Source organism: Cynocephalus volans, chromosome 14, assembly GCF_027409185.1.
Source record: "Cynocephalus volans isolate mCynVol1 chromosome 14, mCynVol1.pri, whole genome shotgun sequence".
Lineage (NCBI taxonomy): Eukaryota > Metazoa > Chordata > Mammalia > Dermoptera > Cynocephalidae > Cynocephalus > Cynocephalus volans.
In genome coordinates this window covers 24,348,803-24,373,053 of record NC_084473.1, presented here as the reverse complement: position 1 = coordinate 24,373,053, position 24,251 = coordinate 24,348,803, and the positions used below count along the sequence as shown (strand labels likewise).

General features: G+C 51.0%; 1 protein-coding gene across 5 annotated transcripts in view; it reads left to right on the top strand.

Moving 5' to 3' along the window:
- The window catches only part of DNMT3A (DNA methyltransferase 3 alpha), a 102,027-nt gene that overhangs the window by 64,153 nt on the left and 13,623 nt on the right, over positions 1–24,251 (top strand). For 3 of the 5 annotated variants that reach the window (XM_063077613.1, XM_063077614.1, XM_063077615.1), the window contains exons 7-16: positions 19,209–19,424; positions 19,680–19,838; positions 20,197–20,304; positions 20,555–20,711; positions 21,029–21,178; positions 21,282–21,326; positions 22,041–22,120; positions 22,679–22,791; positions 22,942–23,125; positions 23,316–23,400. In XM_063077613.1, the coding sequence (XP_062933683.1) occupies positions 19,209–19,424; positions 19,680–19,838; positions 20,197–20,304; positions 20,555–20,711; positions 21,029–21,178; positions 21,282–21,326; positions 22,041–22,120; positions 22,679–22,791; positions 22,942–23,125; positions 23,316–23,400 (1,297 nt within the window). Of the gene's footprint in view, positions 1–8,490; positions 8,532–18,361; positions 18,469–19,208; positions 19,425–19,679; positions 19,839–20,196; positions 20,305–20,554; positions 20,712–21,028; positions 21,179–21,281; positions 21,327–22,040; positions 22,121–22,678; positions 22,792–22,941; positions 23,126–23,315; positions 23,401–24,251 lie in introns of those variants that run through there. The other 2 variants (XM_063077616.1, XM_063077617.1) reach the window with 2 other exon arrangements.

Genomic DNA, 24,251 nt, shown 5'->3' with positions numbered 1-24,251 from the left:
TTCCCCTCACAACAAATCCCCCCTGCCTCCAGCTTAATTTCCTTTTCTTTGACTACACTTGTCCATCAGACCATAGTTATTGAGTGAGGCCTACTCTTTACTTTTCTGTCTACCCAAAGTTACCTACCTCCTTGGGCTTTCCCCCCTCAAAAATTTTAGGTAGACTTAGAATACCATGAAATGAATGAAATTTAAAAATCAGTGGATGAAGAAAATGTGACATTTACTCCATCCCTGAGGCTGAAGTGGGAATTCGTGGTGCTGGGAAGCTGTTGTCTCTGTCTGTCCCATGTCCTATTCCTTTCACCTGTTCACTAATCCACTTAAAAATTAAGCTCTGCTTTAATCATGACCAGGCCCTGCTATAGAACCTGCAGTGGCTCCTCATCGTCTCCCCCGTCATGTCAGACATCCTCTGGCTGTTTCTCAATGCCTCAACACTCTGGCCTCCACAGTCAACCCACCCCACTTCACAACAGCTCTCTAATAGAAAGGTCCCCTATGAGGGACCAGCCTCCCCTTATCCTTGTCCGCTCCTTCCTTCCCCCCACCTTTGTTCCTGCCGTGCCTTCCCCTATCCGTTCTTCAGGGTTGAGGCCAGAGCTGCTTCCTCCTCCAGGAAGCTCTCTAAGATTTCTCTAGTTCACACTGACCTCTTCCCATCTCTGAACGCCTGTAGTCCTTACTGTTAATGTTGTTGGATTTAGCACTCGATTATATTTCATGGTATATTTTTCACTATTTCTTACGTGTTAATCATGTCTTCCCCTGTCACCTGATCTGGTGGTAGGCAGGGAGAACAGGCTCAATGAATACCCGTTGGTTGCCTAAGCAGATGGGAGGTTGGTAAATGTGGAACTCCTTTTCCAGGAGCTGGGGCACTTGGATTTCCACAGTGACAAGGGCCCAAGCCCTTGGTTTCCAGGTAGTTTTTGCAGGGGTGCTGACAGGTGTGTCTAGAGAATAGCCTGGGGCCCAGGGACCAGTGTGGGCAGGTGCCCCCCAGTAAGACAATGCCCAGAGTCTTCTCCACCCTGAGTTCCTGCTGTCCCAACTGGGCCTCTGCTGTGCTTGAGCTCAGGAGAACCTTCCTGAGCCTGGCAGAGCTGGCCCAGGCCTGGGCCGGGGGGGGGCAGGCAGGGGGAGGCGGTCCCTCCTCTGAAGGACACCAATTCCTGGGCTCCTCCTCCTCATAATTATCAAGACAAAACGGACCCTGAAGGGGCGCTTTAGGGTTAGGAAGGGCTTCTCCTGTGGGCACTTCATTAGTCCTTGCCACAGTTCTGCCAGGCAGCCGAGGCACAGGGACCTTGGTTCAGTAGCTGGAACAGTCATTTGGCCCCAGGGGCTTGCCAACTTCCAGTTTGTGTCACTGCTTAGGCTTTAGGACTCCATTATAGTCCGGTGATGTTATGACTCTCTCTTTACCCCAACCCGACTCTAAATTATTTCAAGGCAGGGACATCATGTCCTACTGTTCTAGGATCTGGTCTCTTTTCTGGCTCATAATTCTAACATTTAATGGATGCTTAATAAACACTAAATAGTGATAATAACGAATAATCCATAGCCCAAATATCGTAGTCTCTCGTCCTCCTCTCCCTCCTACATTCAGACACCCCTCCTCCCCCAAGGCTGCCCAGAGGAAGCAAAGCCTTCCCATTCCTGAAGGGCAGGGTGCTGATTATTGCAGCCTTTGGGGGCAAGTTCAAGTGCTGGCTTGATTCAGGTCCCATTTACTGGATGTGGGACCTTAGGCATCGCTTAACCTCAACACCAAGCTGAGGTCCCTCCTCTGTGGACAGACTTGGCTGTACTCTGCTCTCCAGAGTGCATCTCATCTCCATTAGAGCAGCACACACCAGTTTTCTTTCTGTACCCAACCTGAGCTTGTTAAATGCAGCCGTTCTGGGCGCCTCTGCCCCCAGGGCTAGCATGTGGGAGGTACAGGGTAAGAGTGTGCTGAATGAACAAATGATTCCAAATCAGAGTTGTGTGGATTAATAAGGTAACACACACAGTTAAAGCTCCTAGCACAGAGCTAGCATGTCATAGGAGCTTGATAATTTTTTGTTACATAAATATTACACAAATACATTCTTGTAAAAAATCCATCCTCTACCCACTTTGAATACCCTCACGAGAGATACTTGATGCTATCAGTTTGGTGCATCTGTGTCACAATTTTTTCTATCCATCTATGTGTGTGTGCAAATATATAGTTTTGCCTCACAGTGTTTTTCTTTTACATAAATGGAACCACACTGTAGTTTAATTTTACAGCTTGGTTTTTCACTTACAATATGTCTGAGCAATCTAGCCACGTAATTACTCTTATATTACACCATGCAGATTACCATGATTTTATTTAACCGTTCTCTTATTGGTGGGCATTTATGTTGTTTACACTAGTATTTTACTGTCTAAGCATTGCAGCAGTGAACATCCTTGGTCATGCCTCTGTGCATCTGTGTTTCTAGATACCTAGAAGGAGGAACCGGTGAAAGGGAATGTGCATTTTGCATTGTATAAAATCTGCCAAATTGCCTTCTAAAAAGGGCAGTGCCAATTTATACTCCTGTGAACAGGGTATGAGGAGACTTCCACCTTTGCCAACATCAATATTTTGCTAATCCAATGGGTGGGGAAATGGTATCTTAGTATGATTTTAATTGGCATTTCCCAGATAATAAGTGAGGTTGAACATCTTTTCTTACGTTTATTGGCCATTTGTGCTGCTGCTGCTTCTGTGAGCTTAGCAAATGTTGCTTCCCCTTGCTTTACAAGCCTGCAGTCTCAACAGACTGTGCTTCCCGTCCACCCTGGGAAGAGCAGCCTGTGAATGTCCAGAGGGTCACCTCCTGCTGTGCTATATTCCATTTAAGAAGTGATCACTAGGCACCTACTAAGTAGGGGGCCTTGAGCTAGGGACTTTGGGAAGGAGTCAAATAAGGTGTGATCTCCTGGGCTTTCGTCTTGTTCAGGAGACACGAAAAGCGGCAATGCAAAGTAGACCAATAAGGGCTAAGACCAAATTATCGGCCAAGTGTGTGGTTAGCAGTTTAGGGTATTCGGACCAGCAGACATTCCTCAGTTATTTGCTATACCTGAACTTGTACAGGATGGCCTCAAAAATAAAACCAGTCTTCCAGGAGATGGTGACATTTGGAGCAGGCACAGCAAGTATACCTTACCGAAAGGCTGAACACATTTTAAAGACGCTGCTGTGACAGCCTGTAATCAGTAGTGACTTCCAGGGCTGGCCTTTAGGTTAGGCTGTGAAAATTGTCACAAAGGGATTCTCCATTTTCCTTTTAAGTAGATGGTCTGTTTGCACACTGGAATATCCACTTCATCCGGGGGCACAGAAAGAGTAGCTCTTAGAACAACCCCCACCTATTAGTGGTGAGATAATCAGTGTGTGTGTATGGGGGGTGGTTAATAACTTGCCTAGGGTCCATAGCAAAGCCTGAGCTGGGGAAAAGGGGGTTGAATTTTACTGAGCACCTGCTTCATGTCAGGCACTGTGCCAAAAGCATTAACTTTCACCACAATCCTAAGACATATTATCCACACTTACTATAAGAAATGAGCCACATGGACATCCTTATGGAGAGGTCCAGTGAGCAAAACTGGACTCCAGATCTCATGCTGCTTTTGTTTTGCACCCAAATGACTCAACTAAAACCCAGTTTTCCTGGTCTCCACTCTTGGGTTGTCATGAAATTAAAGTATGGGTTTACAAGAGAGGGAGAGGGCTGGCCGGTTAGCTCAGTTGGTTAGAGCATGGTGCTGATAACACCAAGGCCCGGGGTCCCGTCCCTGTGCCGGCCAGCTGCCAAAAAAGGAGAGAGAGGGAGAGAGCTGCCGCCAGCCGCCCCTCTGCGCCTCCTGGCTGCCGTTGTCCAGGCTGCTCCTCCTGCCCGTCTTTGCAAGGTCCGGTCCTTTTCAGCCCTTGTGACTGGTCCTTCCCTGCTCCACTCATTTGGTTTTGAGGCCTTTCCCTGAAACTGCTCTTTTCTCATGACCCTACATATGTCATTGTGAAATTGGATTACGAGAATGTTAGAGTGAGATTCAGGAGGACTGGTTTCTGGTCTCAGCTTCTGCCCCTGATTAGCTGGTCAATTTAAAGAAGTCCTTCTCCTCTCTGTACTTTAGTTTCCTGGTTTGTAATGTGACAGAAATAGACTAGATGACCCCAGAAATTGTAAAATTTTATAATGGGGGGAGGGTACCAGAATCACGATTGGTAGTTCCCTTTGTCACCTGTACTCCCTTGTACATAAAGTCTAAATTAAATATTCAAGTAAATTCTCAGACCTCACATACATGCCTCTTCTAAAGTCACATACATAAAGTATCCATGTAAGAATGCTTTCTAAAAAAACTTTCATAAAATTCGCTTGTTTGGTGCTAGAGTCCAGCTTTCCTCTCCTCTTCATTCCTGTCTCCACTTCCTCCTTTATCAGTTTATGCCACATCAGAAAGTAGAAAAGGTCCTCTTTAGGCACCTTGGCCTGGGCAGGAAGGAGGGACTTGAGTTCCTCACTAAAAAGGTGGTGTTGCAAAGTGCACCTGCAGTCTGCACCTGGGTCTTTCCTGGCGTTTAGCTCTGCAGTTTCTTTTTTTTGTTGCTGCAGCTGGTGGGTACAGGGATCCGAACCCATGACCTTGCTGTTATAAGGCTGTGCTCTAACCAGCCGAGCCAACCGGTCATCCCTCGCTCTGGGATTGCTGGCTTTGCCCACCATCTACCTAGATCTGCCCCTTATTGGTAGTTTTCCTTGATCACATCATCATTCATTTATTATTTCAAAGACTTGTTGCACCTTTACGGAGCAGATACTGTGTGCTGAGTCTCTAAGATACCACCATGTGTGTTGGGTATCTACTACGTTCCAACATTCTCTAGACACTAAGGAAACAAATTTAAAGGAAAGTCAGGATCCCACCCTGGGATCCTTCCCTGCCCTGTGAGAGGTAGGCAGGTACATGAATAAATGGTGCTGCAGCCTGGTGAGGGCCGTTTTAGAAATACGGACACAGGCGCTGTGGGAGCAACTCTCTTGCCCTGCCTGAGGACATCAGGGGAGGCTGTGCCCCGGGAGAGGCATTGTGAGGGCCCTTTGCTGGAGCAGGAGTTTGCCCGACAGGGCCATGGGGGAAAGGCATGGAGTGGGATCCTAAGGTCACAGAAATCCTCAAGGAGTTTGGAGTCTAGAGCTCTTCAAGAAGACTTCTTGCATATTTAGGGCAACTGCTAGAAGCATTCTCATAGCACTCTCTGTGGGGCCCACAAAGGAGAAGATGTAACAGCTAATGTTCTCTCTGCTTTAAAAACTGGACCTCTTGTCAGGGAGGCCCCGGATGTTCAAGCTTGGGGTGGTCTGCTGGACCTTCTCTGTGATTCTATTAAGGGCCAGTACACTAGTTGAAAGAATTAATGGCCTTCAGTACCTCCTACTTATTACTTAGTAATTCGTTACTTACTAAATACACACAACACTCTGCTGTTGGTGGAGGAGACCCACCGGACACAGTCCCTGTCCCAGAGACGCATACTGCCCAGTGGAGGAGGCAAGAATTTTCACAGTATGCTTGACTGTCAGGCAGAGTGCAGGGCTTACCCTGTGCACTTGATACCAAGAGCAAAACACAAAGCACAGAGTACACGAGCTTCTTCTGGGGGACTCTGGGAAAGCCTCGAACCATTGAGGGCAAAGAGGAGGCCTGATGCTCTGGTTTGTTTAGGGAACAGCAAGAGCTCTGGTAACTAGGGTGCAGGGGTTGGAGGATGTGTAAGAAGAGATAAAATAGAAAGATGGTCAGATTGTTAAGGGCCTTCCTTCCATAGTGAGAAATTTAGGCTTCATTCTGCGGCAGAGAGCAGGCAGGGGTGTGAGGGAATTGGATATGTATTTTAGGGAGATTACCCTAGCAGCATTGCGAGGGGGCCAGAGAAGGGAAGTTTAGAAGGAGGACCAGTTAGGAGGGCATTAATTACAGTTGGCCTGGACTGAGGGTGGAGGTAATGGGGGACACAATTGAAAGAAGTGCTAGAATTTGTCCCAGTTGCAGGGAAGAAAGAAACCTACCTGGTATTTGGGGCTGTATGGGGGGTTGGTAGTGGGGGGAGAGGGGAGTCATTATCTGAGATAGGGAATCCTGGAGGAAGAGCAGATTTGGGGCTGGAAGGTGGAGGTGAACTTTTCATTTTCTTAAGTATGTATGTTGATGACATGAGCTTTTACTTTTAATAAAGTCCAGTTTATCCATTTTTTTTTTCTTTTATTGGTTAGTGTTTGTGTGTGTTGCCTCTAAGAATTCTCTGCCTACCCCAGGGTCATGAAGATATCCTCTTAAGAGGGGGTGAACTTTTGAGTTAGGTTTTGGAGCAGCTGCTTTTGAGAAGCCAGCAGGTTGGATGTCCATGGGGAGGGGTTTAGAAGGCAGCTCAAAGGTGGGTCTGGACTCAGAAGAGAGTCTGCCATGTGGAGGGGACATGTAGGCCAGAGAGCAGGAAGAGAAGAGCCCAAGGCACAGACAGCAGCCCTACATGGAGATGATCAGGACAGGGAGGACAGAGATGAGCGACTTTTGGGAGTAGGTGGCCAGCAGGCCGGTGTCTGGAAGAACTTCCTGAACCTATTGGAGGGCTCTAAGCCTTCCCCTTCACCTTTCTGTAGAGCCCTTTCTAACCTCCATCACGTCCCTGCAGCTATCCTCATCCTTCACCTGTCAATTTGCACCCTCTCCCATGCCAACTGCATGGGAGGGTGTGCGTGTGCGTGTGCGTGTGTGTGTGTGTGTGTGTGTGTGTGAATTTTACCATTTTTCTGACTTGCCATTCTTCAATAACAGCTCTTCACAGTTGCCATATGACTCTTCCCCTCTTTCTCTTTAGTCATTGAGTGGTCGGCAGTATAATAAATATTCTTTTATTTATTTTTTTGTGGCTGGCCAGTACAGGGATCCAAACCCTTGACCTTAGTGTGTTATCAGCACCACATTCTACCAAGTGAGCTAACTGGCCAGTCCAGTATAAATATTCTTATTTTCACTTCCAACTCAGATGGATTGAACAAAAATAGGAATAACAGCTCTATCTCCTATATATTTGAATCTAGATGCTATTTGAAAGACAACTTTGTGGGTCAAAAAATAAAAATTGAGTTGAACTTGCTTTATAACATACCAAAGATGCTATTAGAATTCAGTGTTTAATTCAGGATCTGTGTATTACTCCATCAGAACCTCCTGGGCAGCACATGAAAAGGCATATTCCTGGGCCCTGTTCTGAGCCTACTGAGGCAGAATCTCTGGGACGGTACCTGATAAATCTGATTCTAGCCTGCCTCCCCTCCAGATGGTTCTGGGGCCTACAACAGTTTGAGAACCACCAAGCTTGTGATGACTGGAAATAAACCAAATCTGGCAAAGAAGAGATTCCCAAAAAGATGCATTGGTAGATGCATTTACTGTATTACCTATATCGGGGGGTCTCATTACACATTAGGGTCACCTGAGAGTTTTGTATGTTTAAACACCACTTAAACCAGATTAATCACATCAGGAAGGGCATTTAGTGGTGGATCGTGGCATGAGCATTTCTAAAGCTCTCTAGGTGATTCTAATGTACAACCTGGGCTGAGACCCTCTGATCTTCAGTAATGAGTAGAGGAGGAAGTATGGGTGCTAAGGCAGGCAGACCTGCGAGCAGTTTCCAAACATGGGTGGGGAGGAAGACTGGAAAGCACTTGGTACAGGAATTTAAATTTTTCCTTTCGGATGGAGATGGCAGGCGTTCCCGCTGTTTTCAGCAATAGTTCGCCACTATGCTTGTCTGCTGGGCTCCTCCTCAGTCTTCTCTTTGGACCCTGAAACTTGAGAGGGTCTGCGTGCCTGAATCTCAGTGGTGGTCTCTTAGGTCCCTCCCTTTGACCCCTGGAGACTGGAGAAGGGGTGGGGGAAGGGTGGGGAAAACAGCCCTGGCTGGTAAGGTTTACCAGGTTCCTTTTGGCCCACACCTTCCTTACTATAAAATTAACACTTCTCTCCAGCGTCCAGTTTCTAGAGCAAAGTGACAGACATCGACATGCCCTAAAGCAAACTTGTCATGAGGTTCCTTCTGCCTCTCAAATGTTATCCCTTCTTGACTTCCTTTGATCCTACCTGTAATACTTAGCAGATATTTGTGGTCTCATTAGACTGGTTAGGTAGCCAAGATCCAAAGAAGTTAGATGGTTATTTAAGGTCTCTATCTCTCTCTCTCTCTCTCTTTTTTTTTTTTTTTTTTTTTTGGCCATTGGCTGGTACTGGGATCTGAACCATGTTATAAGGCTGCACTCTTTGAGGTCTTTTTTTTTTTTTAAAAGAAATTTATTTCTTACAGTTTTGGAGGCTGGGAAGTCCAAAGTCCAGGGAACACATCTGGTGAGGGCCTTGTTCTTGGTGTGACTCTACAGCAAGGCAGAGTGTCACATGGCGAATGGCTCAGCAAGAGAGACTATTTAAGGTCTTGTCATCAGGTATAATACCCCGCTTAGTCCAAGACCTGACACCTCTCCCCTCCCCATTGATTTTCCCAGTAAGGGGCAAATGAGGTCTGGGGTCATGTGGCACTGCCACTCCCCACCCCTGTGGTGGTATCTCTGACCCCGTCCACGTCCCCAGACTCACTTGTAGGTGGAGCTGTGCAGACCCAACAGTCCTAGGTTAGGGGATGAAAGTGACCAGGAAGGAAGATTTGGGTTTGCGGAGAAGCCTTCCCTGATGGAGCAGACCCGGAGCTGCAGAGAAATAGGAGGCAGACAGGCACAGTGAGGAAAGAGAAGCAGCAGAAGCTATGCCTATTGGCAGGTCTGGTGACTTGGGACTTCCAAGCCTGTGCCGTCAGGGAAGTGTAGGGTTGACTGGGAGAGAACAAGGGAGCCAGGGAGGACCTAGGGCTGCTTGGGATAGAGGTGGGGAGAGATGGGGAAGAGAAGGAGTCAGTGGAGAGGAAAGGACTGCTTTCTAGCAGGTGGGCTCCCCCACCCTGCATCTTACTCTCTTGACCAGAAGTTCAATATTCAGAAGAATTTATCTGAGCGAACATGTTGGTGTATCATGCCCGTGCTGCTCCACCCTTCCTAACAGAGATGCCTGCGGCTGTGGCTGTGCTGTGCTCCTCTCTCCTCTTCATCTGCCAGGAAGCTAATGCAATTACAGATGTCCCCAAATCTGCCCACTCCTGTCTGAAAAGCCTGTTCACGTTCCTCGCTTACCCTCTCTTATCTGCCCTCAAGTCTCCTGCCTCTATGGGTCCCAGCCTCCTCGGATTTCCTTTGGCATTTGCAGAAAGCATCCCCGCCGCATCATTTACCGTCTAATTGCATGCTGTCTTGAACAAGGGCTGTGGTTTCATGTGCGGTGGGTCTTGGGTACACAATTAGACTGTGAGTAACAAGCGGGGAGGCCCATCTGTTCCACCAGTTCCTCCACCTCTTCGGTATCCTCCCCTGGCCTAACTCTTGCGGGAGCTCGGGACCGGAGATTCTGGTGATCAGGTGTGTTCCAGGCACACTTAGAAATTGGTCCCAGAATAAAGCACAGCCTCCTTGTGGGTCCTAAAGCTAGACTGCTCGGTGGGGGCGAGTGCCTCTGCCCTGAAGCATTTGCCCAAATGTTGCTCCTCTCTGAGACTCAGGGTGTTCTGCTGCAGGGCCCAGGTTTGGGTGATGGCATGGAGCCCAACCAGGCCAGCACGCTGTAGTTGCCATGGTGACCCTTTTGCTTTTCTTCAGGAGGATGGATTTCTCTTTCAGCCCAAATCATCTGCCTGGGCTGCCATTATTTTATAGGCTCTGGGAACCAGGCTCCCTAGCCCCCCTACCTTCTGCATTCTGCCACAGGGGACAGCTTGTGGAGAGCTTCGGTTTTAAATCACAATCCAATGTCAGACAGCAGCATGCTCTGGCTTGAGAGGGCAGCAACAGGGACAGGCCCAGGAGGTGGGGTGGCTCAGCTCAGATGTGTGCACTGAAGGAGCTTACCTCGGGGTCTCCCTCTGCCTACCCCTCCGGTCTCCAGACCACTTGCTCTTCAGTTAATGGCTCTGACCCTTCGGGGGGCGGGGACGGGGGGCTCAGTCTTTTCTAGGCCTCAGTTTCCTTATTTGTAACAGAAACATCCAGGGTTATCAGTGGTTTCCACATCTGGCTAGTATCAAAATCACCTGGGGAGGTTTTAATAGATTCCTGGGCCCTACCCTAAACCTGCTGATCTACATAGGTAGGGCCCAAGAATATGTACTTTTAAAATCCTCCTTGGGTGATCCTGATGCAATTAAACCCAAGTGAGTTTGTGATCCTCCTGGCAAGATGATCTGTAAGGCCCTCACAGAAGAAAAGGAAGCTCTGTCCCGTTTGGAGGACTGACTGGCCTTTCTCAGTTCCTAGGAGTTTCTGGAGAGCCCCTTACTGGTTAGTCTTGTCAGGAAGTGGTGTTTCCTGGTCATGCTGGCTAAGCCAAGACCAGGCCCCCATCTCTACCCCCAGGAGAAGCCAGGAGAGAGGGAATGACAGGAAGGGGGATGTTGCCATAACAACCAGCTCCAGGCTGAGGCCTCCCTTCCAGGGCTGGTACTTCACCCCAGTGTGGTGGTTTCCATGGAGATGGGTTACTGAAGGACAGGGGGAATATTTGCCCCACTTAGAGCATTAGTCAGGAGCTGCCAGAAGGCAGAACATCTCTAGGTGGGAGCCTTGGACCCCTGTCAGCTTAGAGCTCCCCCCCCCAACATGGCCTCTGCTCTCCGGTGCGAGTCTGACACCTTCTCCCTGCTTAGTTGCTCTCTCTGCGACTGGTCGCCTTAGCAACAAGTCCTGCAAACTCCATGCTGTTGGCTCCGTGGCTATTTTTAGCTTCACTGCCAACAGCCCAGTCCTGGTCATTTGCTTGCAACCTCCATATGGATTACAGGGGCATAGGAAAACAAAGATTCCTGGCCTCTTTTGGGAGCCCTAGTCCAGGACCTCTTAGCAACTATTAGAATTTCTGCTATGAAAACTCTCTGCCCCCCAAACTGGAACTTGGGCAGTGGCTCCTGAGATAACGGTGCATTCAGTTCAGCAAACGCTGTTTTAATCCTCTGTTATATATATGCAAGGTGAGGTGGTCCACATTGCTTCCATACAAAGCAGAATAAGATTCATTCCCTGCCCTCTATGAATTTTTAATCTTGTAGAGGTGAAAGATGACTACACAACCACCTCTGTACAAGGCAAAGATTGGCAGGTTCTAAGAGAGGATTACACAGTGCTATGGGAGTGAAGAGGAAGAGGAGACAGGGTGGAAGACAAAGGACAGTAGGGGAAGGTAAGGGTGGGCAGCCGGAGTAGCACTGTCCAAAAGAACTTTCTGTCATGATGGAAATGTTCTGTGATCTGTGCCATCCAATACAGTAGGCCCCAGCCACATATAGATCTTGGACACTTGGAATGTGGTTGGTGTGACTGAGGAACTGAATTTTAATTTATTTAATTTTAATGAATTTAAATAGCCACATGCAGCTAGTAGTAGCTACCTCATGGACGTGCAGGGCTAGAGAAACTCTCAGGGTGGAACTGGCACAGAAGGAAGGGTCAGATTTGGGCTGGTGGAAGCGGAAGGGGAGGGGCATTCCAGGAAGAAGCAACGGCATGAGGAGTAGCAAGTGGGTGGGCAGAGTGTGGGCTGCGTGAGGTAATGTGGAGGCCTCCAGATTTGTGGGGGCCTTGAATGTCATGCAGAGAGCGTTGACTGCTTGGCATCGGGTGTTTGCGCTGTATGTAGGAGGACAGGTTCAGAACAGACATCCATCCTGATCTCATTCCCTTTTGTCTGGATAAGGTCCCTCTGGTCTTGGGGTCAGGGGGAATACGTGTGTGGCAGAAAATATGTAGCGACTTTCCGGTGTGTTGCTTTGCAGGTGGCTTTGTAGCAGTGCGGCTTCTCTGATTTTGAGTATAGGGACTCAGGTGGTCCTGTGTGAGGGCAGCAACATAACCTGCCCTCATCCTGCCAGCACTGGACTTTATGAGACAAAGCATGCCACAGAATGCTAAACTTAACACCAGTCGGGCAGGAGTGGCTATTCCCACCTGGACTTCCCAGCTTATTGCTCTTTGGTGGGGGGTCATGGGCTAGTGTCTCACCCAGTTCTGTGAGCCTGGAAAGTCAAATTAACACGCTGATGATGGCACTCTTCAAAGACCCAGGAGAGTGATGTACACCAGGATGTTCAATTTACCAGTTTATAGCAAGACATGTCCTTGCCACGCAGATATAATACATGTCCTGCTGTTTTCTGGCAACTTACTCATATCAGAGTCACTGGAAAATGTAATTAAAATTAGAAGTTTGCTTGATGAATACAGGATCAGGGCTGACAGAGTCAGGTGTCCTTAAGAGGTATTTTCATCAGGCGTTGGCGGCCTCTTGAATCACTGCTGTCTGCCTGCCAAACAGGAAATGTGCCCTCTCTTTCAGGTCGCCCTCTCTGTTGGACCACACTGGGTACTTCCTCTCCAGCACCTCTTTTAGGCTCTTGACATCTACCATATCTTCTTTTCATCCAGGAGTTCCTCCTTTCAGTATACCCTTATAACAATTCCAAGAACATGGCTTATTTTACATGATGCTATTTTAGGTTGACTATCTTTATCTCAGTCAACAGACCTATCCCAGTAACTACCCAGGGATGGTTACTTTGGAGGGTCAAGGGCATATGTGACCTGAGGGTCCTTGAGGGCTGCCCTGTTTTTTTTTCCTGACCTTTTACTAAAATCATCTGTCTTAGTTCTTGGGGTATCTTCTGCTTTGGGGGCTCTGTCTACTGACAACAAAAATGATACATCTCTGTTTAAGTGACTCAGTGTATTTTTTTTTTTTTTTTTTTTTTTTGTCTTTTTCGCGACCGGCACTCAGCCAGTGAGTGCACCAGCCATTCCTATATAGGATCCGAACCCGCGGCGGGAGCGTCGCTGTGCTCCCAGCGCCGTACTCTCCCGAGTGCGCCACGGGCTCGGCCCGACTCAGTGTATTAAAGGGTAATGGTTCCCGTCTGCATAGCTACAGGAGAGGGAAAATGCCCTTAGCTGGAGAGCGGAAATCTTTGAGTCTGGACTTCCTTTTGCTTAAGCTGGGAAGTTGTATGGAAGAGGCAAGATTTGACTTTAGTTAGCTCAGTTGGTTATAGTGTAGTGTTATAACACCAAGGTCAAGGGTTCATACCCCCACCCGCCACCCCCATTGGCTAGCCCACAAAATAAATAAATAAATTTAAAGAATTGATTTTAATTTAATTTTAAAGGAATGAGAATAAGGACATTTGACAGATGGAGGGGAGTCTACTTTATATGTGGGCCAAGAGAAAGTTGAGGGGTCTGGTCAGTTCTGAAACTCTGAGTCCTGGCTGCACGTGCAGGCATCATTACTGCCTGAAGACATCGCAGGACCACAGAAGGTAGAGTCTAAGGTATTTAGCCACATTATAATGGAAAAGGAAATGTCATAGGTGAAACAGTATCTAAAATGAGCTGCCAAGCCAGAATCAGAAATGTCCTTTTGAGAGAGACCTGGGGTGAGGTCTAAGGTGGCCTATTGAGAGGGCCTGGGTGCTGAGGAGGTGTCAGTGAGAGACCAGCGAGGCAAGTCATATTACATTCCTTAAAGGTTGGGAGTAGGCAGGAGGTATAAATTCAAGGTTTCTCACCTCTGCTTGGGGTATCTCCTGAAAAATTGTACCAGAAGATGCCTTGACTGGGTTGAAAGATGGGATGGAGCAGATGAGGGCCTGTGTGTTTTGGAACAGCTCCTCTCCTTGCTGTATGGATTCTGGGTCTCAGTTGGGGTTTGCGGGGGTGGGGTGGGGTGGGGATTTGTACCCCTCCAAGTTTTATACGTAGAAGGCTCTCTGATTTGAAGTCCTCCTCCCTCTTGAGGGTTTGCTTGCTTGGATGGCCCTGAGAAGGGTGTGTTGAGTCCCAGGAGGGATGGTAGGCTCTCTTTCCCAGGACATCTCTTGACCTCATTATCCTGCCCCTGTTCCAGCTGCTGTGTCCCAGCTGACTGTGGCCGGGAGCCAGGTACACGGGGAATTAGTTACCTCATTGTCCTCAGGAGATGCTGGTATTCCTGGACCAGGAGGGCTGATGTCATCACTCCTGTTTTGCAGATGAGAAAACAGACTTCTTGGGGTTAAGTGCTTGTTCAAGTTCATGGTGGTAGAATCAGAACTCAAGTCCTGATCTGACAAGTGCAGCTAGTTAAACAGCCCCCTGCTGCTAGGAGCATTTACCTTCAGTCCATCTGCTCTTCCTTCTAATTGACCTTGCAAACTGAAACCAGGCTACTCTTTCTAAAATACCCATTCATGTTGTTTTGTCAGAAAACCTGCAGTTATTCTTCACTGCTATGGGATATATCCATTGACATCCTGCCTCTTCCCATTGTCCAACATTATTTTTCTCTGTGCCACTTATCTTTAGTGTATCAGGAGGGTGGAAGTGGGCAAGGGTCTTCCTCCCTCCTCAGCCTAACATCTTTTACTTATCCTGTTTATCTGACCTCATTCCACATCTGATTCATCCTCTAGGCCCAGTCTCTGCTCCACACTGACCTCTAACCTTGTATATTATTCATACCACCCATTTCTTGTCATCTTCTAAGCCATCTGGCTCTTCTGCTTGGTATTTGTGGCATAGTTATCTTTACATACATTTGTTTTTCAGTGATCTTTTTGTATCTCTCCATGTCTAGTGGAATCTGTCAACTCCTTGAGGGTCTGTTTCTTTATCTGATGCTACAACCAAGCTAATGGAGGGCTGTGGGTGGAGACTGCGTGTCTGCCTTGGGGTTGCACCTGGAGGCTGCACCTGGAGCCTCCAGAAGAGTAACCTAGTCTTCTTGAGCTGCAGATGTTTGTGCCTGGGAATGAAGGAATTACTGCACCTTTGAATGAGTGCCCTCGCTTCCCAGCCTTGCAAACAGGAATGTGAGAAATCCAAGGAAAACCCAGTGTGACCTACAGGCCCCTGAGACGTGGCCAGGAAGAGGTTCTCAAAGCTGAAATCCTCAAGCCATGCTTTCTAAGGCACCCCTCTCTATCCACCTGTCGCGCGAAGTGGAGGGGAGGGGGAGTCCCCCAACAGCTCTTGTTCTGGAGCGCTCCCAATTTCCGTGCGGATGCCTTCTGCCCATCTCCGTCTGTATTCGCTGAGTTTTCCTACCGCTTCCTGGGCCTCTTATCTGTAAGCTTTTTCTCGTTTCCTTTTTTTTTTCCCCCTTGGTTGTGCTTCTGAGAAACTCACTTTGAACAACTTTCTCCTGGCTCTCTCAGACCGTCAGAAACCTCCGATCTTCTTCTGCCCGGACTCCCGATTCTCTTAGGGCTCGCAGCTCGAGCGCAGCCCCTTCCCTCCCTCCGACTCTCCTTTCCCCACTCGGCTCCCCGCAGGCTCCCAGCGTCGCCCCCCGGCTCCGCTAATCTCTTCTAGAGTTGGGGGAGAGGGGGCAGGGCAGGCCCTTCCCGGGAGGAGGGGGATCTCCCTCCAGCGGGGCCTGGGCGGGCCCTGGGAACGGGCAGAGGCCGGCCTCGCCCCCAGGCCTCTGCGCCCCTCGGACGGAGGAGAGGGGCTGGCCCGCCGCCAGCGTCGGAGAGCCGGCCCCCTCCCCCGGCCCGCTCGCAGCCAACCAGGCACTCCAGCGGGGCCCACGTGACCTGGAGTTCTAGACAAAGAAAATGTTCCCTCCCTCCCCCCCAGCGCCCCCCTCCCCTCTCTCTGGCCCCCTCCGCCCCCAGCCCCATCGCCCCCTGCCCCTCCCCCCAGACGGGCAGCTACTTACAGAGCGTCAGGGCCGGGGCTCACACCTGAGCCGGACCGCAGAGGGGCTGCACCTGGCCTGATGGGTAGGTTCCTGGACGGAGCCCTGGGGAGACCGGGGGCGGGGAGGCGGCCGCCGGTGGGAGGATCTCCGCAGCCCTCTGGGTTTGAAAAGAGTCAAGTATGCCTCCCCGGCCCGCAGGAGCTGCAGCGGCCCTGCCTGGCCTGAGTGCTGGAGATGTGACTTAGTGCTGTCCCACCTACTCCCTGCGCAGGAGCCTCAGGGCCCCACTCCTCACAGGGCTCCAGTGGCACCTGGCGCCCTCAGGGGACGGGAAGAGCGCCCAGCCTGGGCAGTGGTAACTGCAGCCTGGGGAGCAGGCAGCCGGGCCCAGTGGCTGGTGGGCCAGGAGTTGGGTGGGAAACGGCTTTGGCTGCGCTGCTGGCAGATGGGTGCATGGCACTTCCTTGTTGCTCTGTGTTCCTGGCTGGGGAACCACGCTGTCCTCAGGGCCCTGCCAGCTTTCGGCCTCTTGAGAGGGACAGCTTCCTCTCCTGCGAGTTCCTAGGAGCCACCTGGCAGGCAGCCAGAAAGAAGTGGCGGGCGGTGGGAGACAGCAGTACGACCTGGACAGGGAGTCGCAGGGGGTCAGCCTGACACCAGCCTGGGACACTGAGACAGCCCAAGGCCGCATGGGCTTGGGGGCGGTGGCCCTTACACCTCTGACCTTTGGAACGGGAAGCTCCTAAGTTGCAGGGAGGTGGAGCGGGACAGCCGCTGAGGAGACTGAACTGGACCGGGAGGCAGTAGTCAGCCAAGTTACAAGTGGCTTTCCCAGGCCGGACAGACTCCAGGCCAAGTGGTAGCAGGGGGTGATGTGGTGTCCCTCAGGGACCCTGCCCAATCTCTCGGCCCCTCTGGGGGTGAGGAGCCATCAGCCCAAATGCAAGAACCCTGAGTTAACCCTACTTTCTCCTATTGTTTGCCGGGGCAGGAGGGTGCTTTCCCCAACTGCCCTGGGCAGACTATTCTAATGAGGCCCCTCCCCCACCAGCCACCGGCTCTGCCCTTCTTCCCCTTTCCTCTGGCCTCCTGCTGCTAGCCCACCCCCACCTTCCTTCCCCACCCCTGCGGCCCTCCTCCTGATGGAGGCCCCTTCCTTCGCCGCCAGTGCCGGGTGCCTGTTCTCCTGCACCGAGCGGGCCGGGATGCTGAGCAGCTATCAGCAGCAGCATCTGACAAGCGGGGGGAAGTTGTGGGGGAAGAAGAATTTTCAGGAACTCGCCGTGGAGGGGTTGAGAAGAGAGACGAAGGGGCCGTGGGGGAAGTAAGGAGGGTGGTGTCAGACATGACTCCCTCCTGGACCTGGGGAGCCCGTGCCCACCCGCTGCTGCTTGCTGTGGAAGTGCCCTTTCCTACCCTCTGCCGCCTGCACACCTTGTACTGGCTGAAGGGCCTCGTCACGCTGGGAGACAGGGTCTTTGGGTCATCCAGGGCAGCACCCTAATCTAGGCCAGTCATCCACGCCTGAAGCTTGAGGGGGCATGGTGGAAGGGAGCAGATGGCCAGGCCGGGCCTTATCTGTGACTGTGACTGGCGCAGCTGAGGATCCCTCGAGAGAAGGTGGCTCCCCGAGAAGAGTCCCCTTCCCCCACTAGCCAGAGACCATGCCTTGGTGCACCTTCTTGTGGGGAAGGAGGTGATAGCTGATTGATAGCGGGAAGGGGAGTGCAAAGTCCCGAGCAGGTGAGAGGTGAGGCGGCAGAGGGAGGGATGAGCAATTACTCTGCATTCTCAACCCCGCGTCCGTGAGCTCATTTTCCCAGCTGCTTGTGGGCTGGGGGCAAAGGATGCAGTTATCTCATTTTAGAGTTTGTTGAGTCAGAGGAAGAACCGGGACTAACATCCTCAGTGTTTTAGGAATCACCACAAGAAACAGATTTGGTCTGTTGCTGGAGTCAAAGACTTGAAGATTGAATGAAATAAAATCAATCTGCAAGACAGTACATAGACTGTTGAGCTTAAACAAAGGTTCTCAACCTGGGACCTTGGATTTGGGGGCTCATTGACAGGCTTTAGGAGAGTCCTTGGAATCTTTGATACGGATTCTTAAACAGGTCAGAAAAGGTTACCATAAATCCTTCGGTTCAAATGCCTTTTTAAGTCTGGAGCAACTCCAATGCGAAGGGACTTCCAAAATCAGCTACTAATTAGTTGCGAAGCTAAGACAGGAATGTAGATGCTCTGACTTCCAGTTTAGAGCTCTTCCTTACACTCCAAGTTGCTTTCTTATACTCTTTCTTAATTTTGAGGACGGGTTTGCATTCATAGCTGTAGGTTCTTGGGGAAAGCTGCATGTTGAAAATGGGATTTTTCTCTGAATCCAGTATGGTGGAAATGGGTGCAGAGCCTTGAAGTGTGAGGGCTGGGTGTCCTGGATTCAGTAGCGGGGGTGCGATGAGCTTGACTGGTTCTCAGAGCTGAGTATCAAGGATTTCATTCTCCTTTGTAGGGCTCCTGGAGCAGGTTTTGAGAAGGAATGGGCGCGTGGATCGTAGCCTGAAAGACGAGTGTGATGCGGTGAAAGGCTGGAGGCTGTTCAATGGGAGAATAACTGGGGTTTGGATTATTAACTTGTTGGTGGGATGGCAGAGAGAGTGCCTGGTCTACAGTGTGTGCTCAGTAAATAATTGAAAGAGTAAATGTATTTAGAAGGGGCCGAATCTGGTAACTACATACATTGGATGTAATCCATAAGACCCAGAATGGCATCTGAGCATGGGAACAGGCAGCCTCTTACCGAGTTTCCTATGGAGTTGAGCAGACGTGGGAGGAGACGTGCTCTTTAAGCCCAGAGCAGTAATTTCATCACCAGTAGATACCACAAAACTAGAATCATGGTCTGGAAACCAGGAACAGATGGGATCGACTGCCCAGGGAAATTGTGGAGAAAAAGATGAGAGGATCGCATTCTTGAATGGGAAGTAAGACAGGAAAGGATGGAGCTGATATCTGTTGCCTAAACGATGGCACACAATTAATATTTGAATAGAACTAACCTCTCCATATCAGAGGGTGGGCAACTGATATGTTGACTAGGTTGAGGAAGATTAGATCCCAGGAGGCAGAGAAGAAGGCTGGAATTGAGCCAAGTGATTTGAGTTCACCTCTCAACTTCAAATCCTCCCATTTTCCATGGCGGGCCAGTTGGGTTGATGAGGGAAGAACTCCTCTCTCCAGTCCTTCACCTCTCATCGCTGTTCCAGACCACAGATAGGTTGAGAAGAGTGCCCTGAGTCTCAGGTGGCCTTGCCAATTCCTGGAGAGGTCAAGGTGACTTCTTGTTCCTGTTTCCCTAGGCTGAGAAGAAAGCCAAGGTAATTGCAGTAATGAACGCTGTGGAAGAAAACCAGGGGTCTGGGGAGTCTCAGAAGGTGGAGGAGGCCAGCCCCCCTGCTGTTCAGCAGCCCACCGACCCTGCATCCCCTACTGTTGCCACCACACCGGAGCCCGTGGGGGCTGATGCTGGGGATAAGAATGCCACCAAAGCAGCTGATGATGAGCCAGAGTACGAGGTGAGCGGCTTGCTTCCTCCCCTGCCTTGTCCAGCTCTCTCCTGGGGCCTTCTGAGCCAGCTCACCCCACCTGCCCCCAAGCCTCCTCATCTCCCTGATTTTGCTCTGTCCTGCTCCATTCTGATAGAGCTCCTTCCTGGCTGTCTTGCTCCCCGCCACACCCCACAGAAGGCCAGGGCTGCAGTTGCCACAGGGGGATTGGGGTGGCAGGGCCTCATGACCACTGGGTAATGATTTCTGCTCCTTGGGGTCCAGGACGGCCGGGGATTTGGCATTGGGGAGCTGGTGTGGGGGAAACTGCGGGGCTTCTCCTGGTGGCCAGGCCGCATTGTGTCTTGGTGGATGACGGGCCGGAGCCGAGCAGCTGAAGGCACCCGCTGGGTCATGTGGTTCGGAGACGGCAAGTTCTCAGTGGTGAGTTGTGGAATTTGGCAGTAGTAGCCTGGGGGAGGAAAGGGGCTTGGTCCCAGGGCCTGTGGTTTTGGCTGGGGGCAGCCTGGAGTTGGGGTGGTAGACGTGAGCTTTGCTCACCCCAACTCTGCGTGCAGTGAGTGAAGCAGCCTTAGAGGTACTGAGGTTGCACTGTGGCCGGAGAGCTGGGTTTTAGTCTCCCAGGAATGCCTGTGCTAGCTAGAATGCCGTTCCACCTGCATTCAGGTCCTTCCGCAGTCTGGGTTGTGCAATTATTTATTGATGCACCCCCTGACCGTTGTGAGGCCCTTGGTAGGTGCTCGAGAGTGTGGGAGGACAAAAGATCTGGCTTGTCCCCCAGGTGTGCGTGGAGAAGCTGATGCCGCTCAGCTCGTTTTGCAGCGCATTCCACCAGGCCACCTACAACAAGCAGCCCATGTACCGCAAGGCCATCTACGAAGTCCTGCAGGTGAGTGTCCTTCGGAGGAACTCAGAAGGCAGGGACCGCTCCCCTGGAAGCTGGAGCATGGAGGCTAGCCCCGTGCAGATTCCAGCCTGACCCTTCGGCGGTGACTCCTCTTCTGCCTTCCTCACTTTCCCCTTTCTGCACTCTCCCTCCTTAGACGTCCTCTCCCGCCTCTTGCCCGTGCCCACCCTCGCTACTGAGTCTGGCCTCGAGCCCGTCCTGACACCCTTCCCCGCCACGTGTTGCCCTCCAGGTGGCCAGCAGCCGCGCAGGAAAGCTCTTCCCAGTGTGCCATGACAGTGACGAGAGTGACACTGCCAAGGCCGTGGAGGTGCAGAACAAACAAATGATCGAATGGGCCCTTGGGGGCTTCCAGCCCTCTGGCCCCAAGGGTCTGGAGCCACCAGAAGGTAAATGTGGGTCCTCCTGCCAGGCAGATCTATGCCAGGGCTGGGAAGGTCATGCTTAGGGAGAGCTGTTTCCATGGAGGGGCCCAGTGGGAGTGGCCATCGTCTCCTCAACCTGGGGTCAGGGCAAAGGCAGTGCTGTTCTGGTACTTCAGAATGATGGGCTCTCCACTGGCTTGCTGGAACCAGAGAGTGGGGAGGCAGGAACAAGTTGGGGACCAAGCTGCAACCCAGTGTAGGTAGAGCAGAGGAGGGGTGGGAGCTAGAGTTCCCTGTCAGCCTCTTTACTGTGATCTTGTTACCTGCTTTTCCTGATCCAGAGGAGAAGAATCCCTACAAAGAAGTTTACACAGACATGTGGGTTGAGCCCGAGGCAGCTGCCTATGCACCACCCCCACCAGCCAAAAAGCCCCGAAAGAGCACAACGGAGAAGCCTAAGGTCAAGGAGATTATTGATGAACGCACAAGAGGTAGTTGGCCTGGCTCTGGAGCATGGGGCCGGGAGGCTGGCCTTCCAAGGAGGGCTGTGGCCCTGGTGGCCTCCTCTGATGCTGGCTCTCCTCCCCTCTGCAGAGCGGCTGGTGTACGAGGTGCGGCAGAAGTGCCGCAACATCGAGGGTGAGTCAGCCTGGGGGCCTGGTGCTGCTAGGACAGGCAGGAGACCTAGCTCCTGGTGTGGTGAGGGTGCAGTGTAGCATTGGTGCTTGGGAAGGTCTGAATAACGGGATCGGGGCCCTGTGACATTGACACTCAGTGATGGGGTCTGTCCTGTGTGTCCCACCACCTGCTTCGTGAACTGTCCATTTCATGGTGCCATGATTCTGCCTTCCCATCAGTGGCATGGGCTGATTGATCTTTAGGGTTTGGGACACCCCAGTGGGTCGGGGAAGGGTGGCCCCTCTTGGATTTGATTAAATTTGCCTGAAGATGCTCTTTTGGCCTTTGACCTTTCCTCACCTTCTTGCGTCCCTTGTCTGCCTCTTTGGCCTAGTGCTGATGGTCTGGCTTGGTGCCTTCAGGGCCTGGGAGGACTGGGGTCAGGGGACTGGGGGCCAGGACATCCCCAGGAACACCTGCAGAGTCATGCCCCTGTTCTCAGGAGTGGGTTTCTGCTCCCACATGGTGGCATTGTTTCTCTAAGCAATGAATGGGCTTTTGAGATGGCCAGCCATAGTGCCTCCCTTTTCCATGGGGTGCCCTCTTGGGCTCCCTTCTGACTTCTCTTTGGCTGCTTGTCCAGCACACCCCTTTCTTGCAGCTTTTCTGGTATGGGGCTTTGGCCCAGGGCGGGGGACCCTTGGTGACGCTTGCTCCACTTGCTCTGCTTTCCAGACATTTGTATCTCTTGTGGCAGCCTTAACGTCACCCTGGAGCACCCTCTCTTCATCGGAGGGATGTGCCAAAACTGCAAGGTAGGGGTGCACCCCCTGGGGAGGTGCAGCTGAGGGTGGCCCTCGGCCCCCTGGCTGACTGTGCCTCCCACCCCTGTGGGCTTGGAGGGGTTGGCACCTTAGAGGCTGTGACGTAGACTTCAAGGTTTACTCTGGAAGCAGAGAGTCCCAATAAAATGGGCCCTTGGGCTTCAAGCTTTTGGCCTGCTCTTATTTTTCTACTCTGAAAGATTATTTTCCTCCCTAATGCTCATTCTAGTCCCCACGTGTGGGCAGGGCTCACAGTGTCACCAGCATGAAGGGGGTGGGTTGCTGTGCCATTGGGAGCCCAGGGCTGCAGGGAAGACATGGTGGGAGTGCAGCTCCCTCCCTGGCCTTGCTCTTGGCACCTCTTTTGTTCCTGACAAGGTGTCCCCTTCCCAGATCTGTGGTTTGGGTCTGACCCTGGCTGGTCGGGTAGCGGGGTCATGTCTCCAGGGCTGAGTCAAGGTTCCAGGAGGCCGGGTTCGTAGCTTGCTTTTACCCTGGCTGCCCTGGGTCCCACTCTGGTGGTCTCTGACCCTCCGTGCTGCTCTCCAGAACTGCTTCCTGGAGTGTGCGTACCAGTACGACGACGACGGCTATCAGTCCTACTGCACCATCTGCTGTGGGGGGCGTGAGGTGCTCATGTGCGGGAACAACAACTGCTGCAGGTGAGGAGCCCCTCCCTCTTTGCCTGGGACCTGGCTTTTCTGCCTGCTCCCTGCTATGCTCTGGATTAAGTGCTTCCATTCCAGGTGGCACACCTTGGCCTCCCTGGGTGGGGGCTGAGAGTTCCCCCTGCTCATTGCGCTTCCTTCTAGGTGCTTTTGCGTGGAGTGTGTGGATCTCTTGGTGGGGCCGGGAGCTGCCCAGGCGGCCATTAAGGAAGACCCCTGGAACTGTTACATGTGCGGGCACAAGGGCACTTATGGGCTGCTGCGGCGGCGGGACGACTGGCCCTCTCGGCTCCAGATGTTCTTCGCCAATAACCATGACCAGGAATTTGTGAGTGCCGGGCCTAGGGCGTGGCCTCGCGCTACCATTGCTCACGAGGCCTGGGCCGTGGGCAGAGTGCCTGAGCCATGCAGGTCTAGAAAACCTCGTGCTCCCATAGTTGGCTGGGAGGGCCAACCCTGGGTGAGGATCTGTGGGACACTCCTGGGCATTTACCTGGCCTGTTATGCTTACTGCTTAGGATCCTCCGAAGGTTTACCCACCTGTACCAGCTGAGAAGAGGAAGCCCATTCGGGTGCTATCTCTCTTTGATGGAATTGCTACAGGTGAGTGGTGCAGGTCCTGAGAGGTGCTGGCCTCCTTTTCCCAGGATGGGGGAGGTGTGTGTGTGTGTGTGTGTGTGTGTAAGTAAATAAGTGTAAAACTCTGGCCAAACAAAATGATTGTTAACATTGCAGTTGTTAAATGCAGTCTATGCACATGGGATTTAGCCAAAAATAAAAAGTAAAAGGAGTGGTAAAACAGCCTGTCAAGTTGGCACTTCCCTCAGTGAAGGAGGTTCTGTAACAGGTAAGAGCAGTCACTAATCAGAGATTAATAGAAGATTTTCACAAAGCCTCAAAAGACAGACTCATGACCAAAAAAGAAACATATACAATTCTGTTGTTTTAATTATAAATGAGATAATCTAAAGAAAGCTATTTAAATTGCCCGTAATTCTATTACTAACATTTTGATGTATTGCCTTTTATGTTTTTTTCTATGCGTGTGTGTTTATGTAATCATACATATACAGATAAATTGAATAAGAGGGTGATATGTGCATAGTTTTGTAACCTGCCTTGCCATTTATCATCTTATCATTACTTTTTCTTTTCAAGCAGTATAGAGCTTACATTCTTTATTTGTAAATTCTGCGTAGGATTCCTTCGAGTGAAAAGTACCATAATTCATTTAACCCTATTAAGTTATTTACTATTTTTTCATTATTATAAGCAATGCTGTGGCAGACATCCTTATACACACATCTTTATGTACCTAAACCATTATCTCTTTAGGAAAAACTCTTAGTAGGAACTGCTAGGTCTCTGTGTAGGCACTGGTTTTTCATGTGGCTCTTGACACTGCCAGAAAGCCCTCTCAAGACGATGTACTGACATATATGCACTCCTCCATG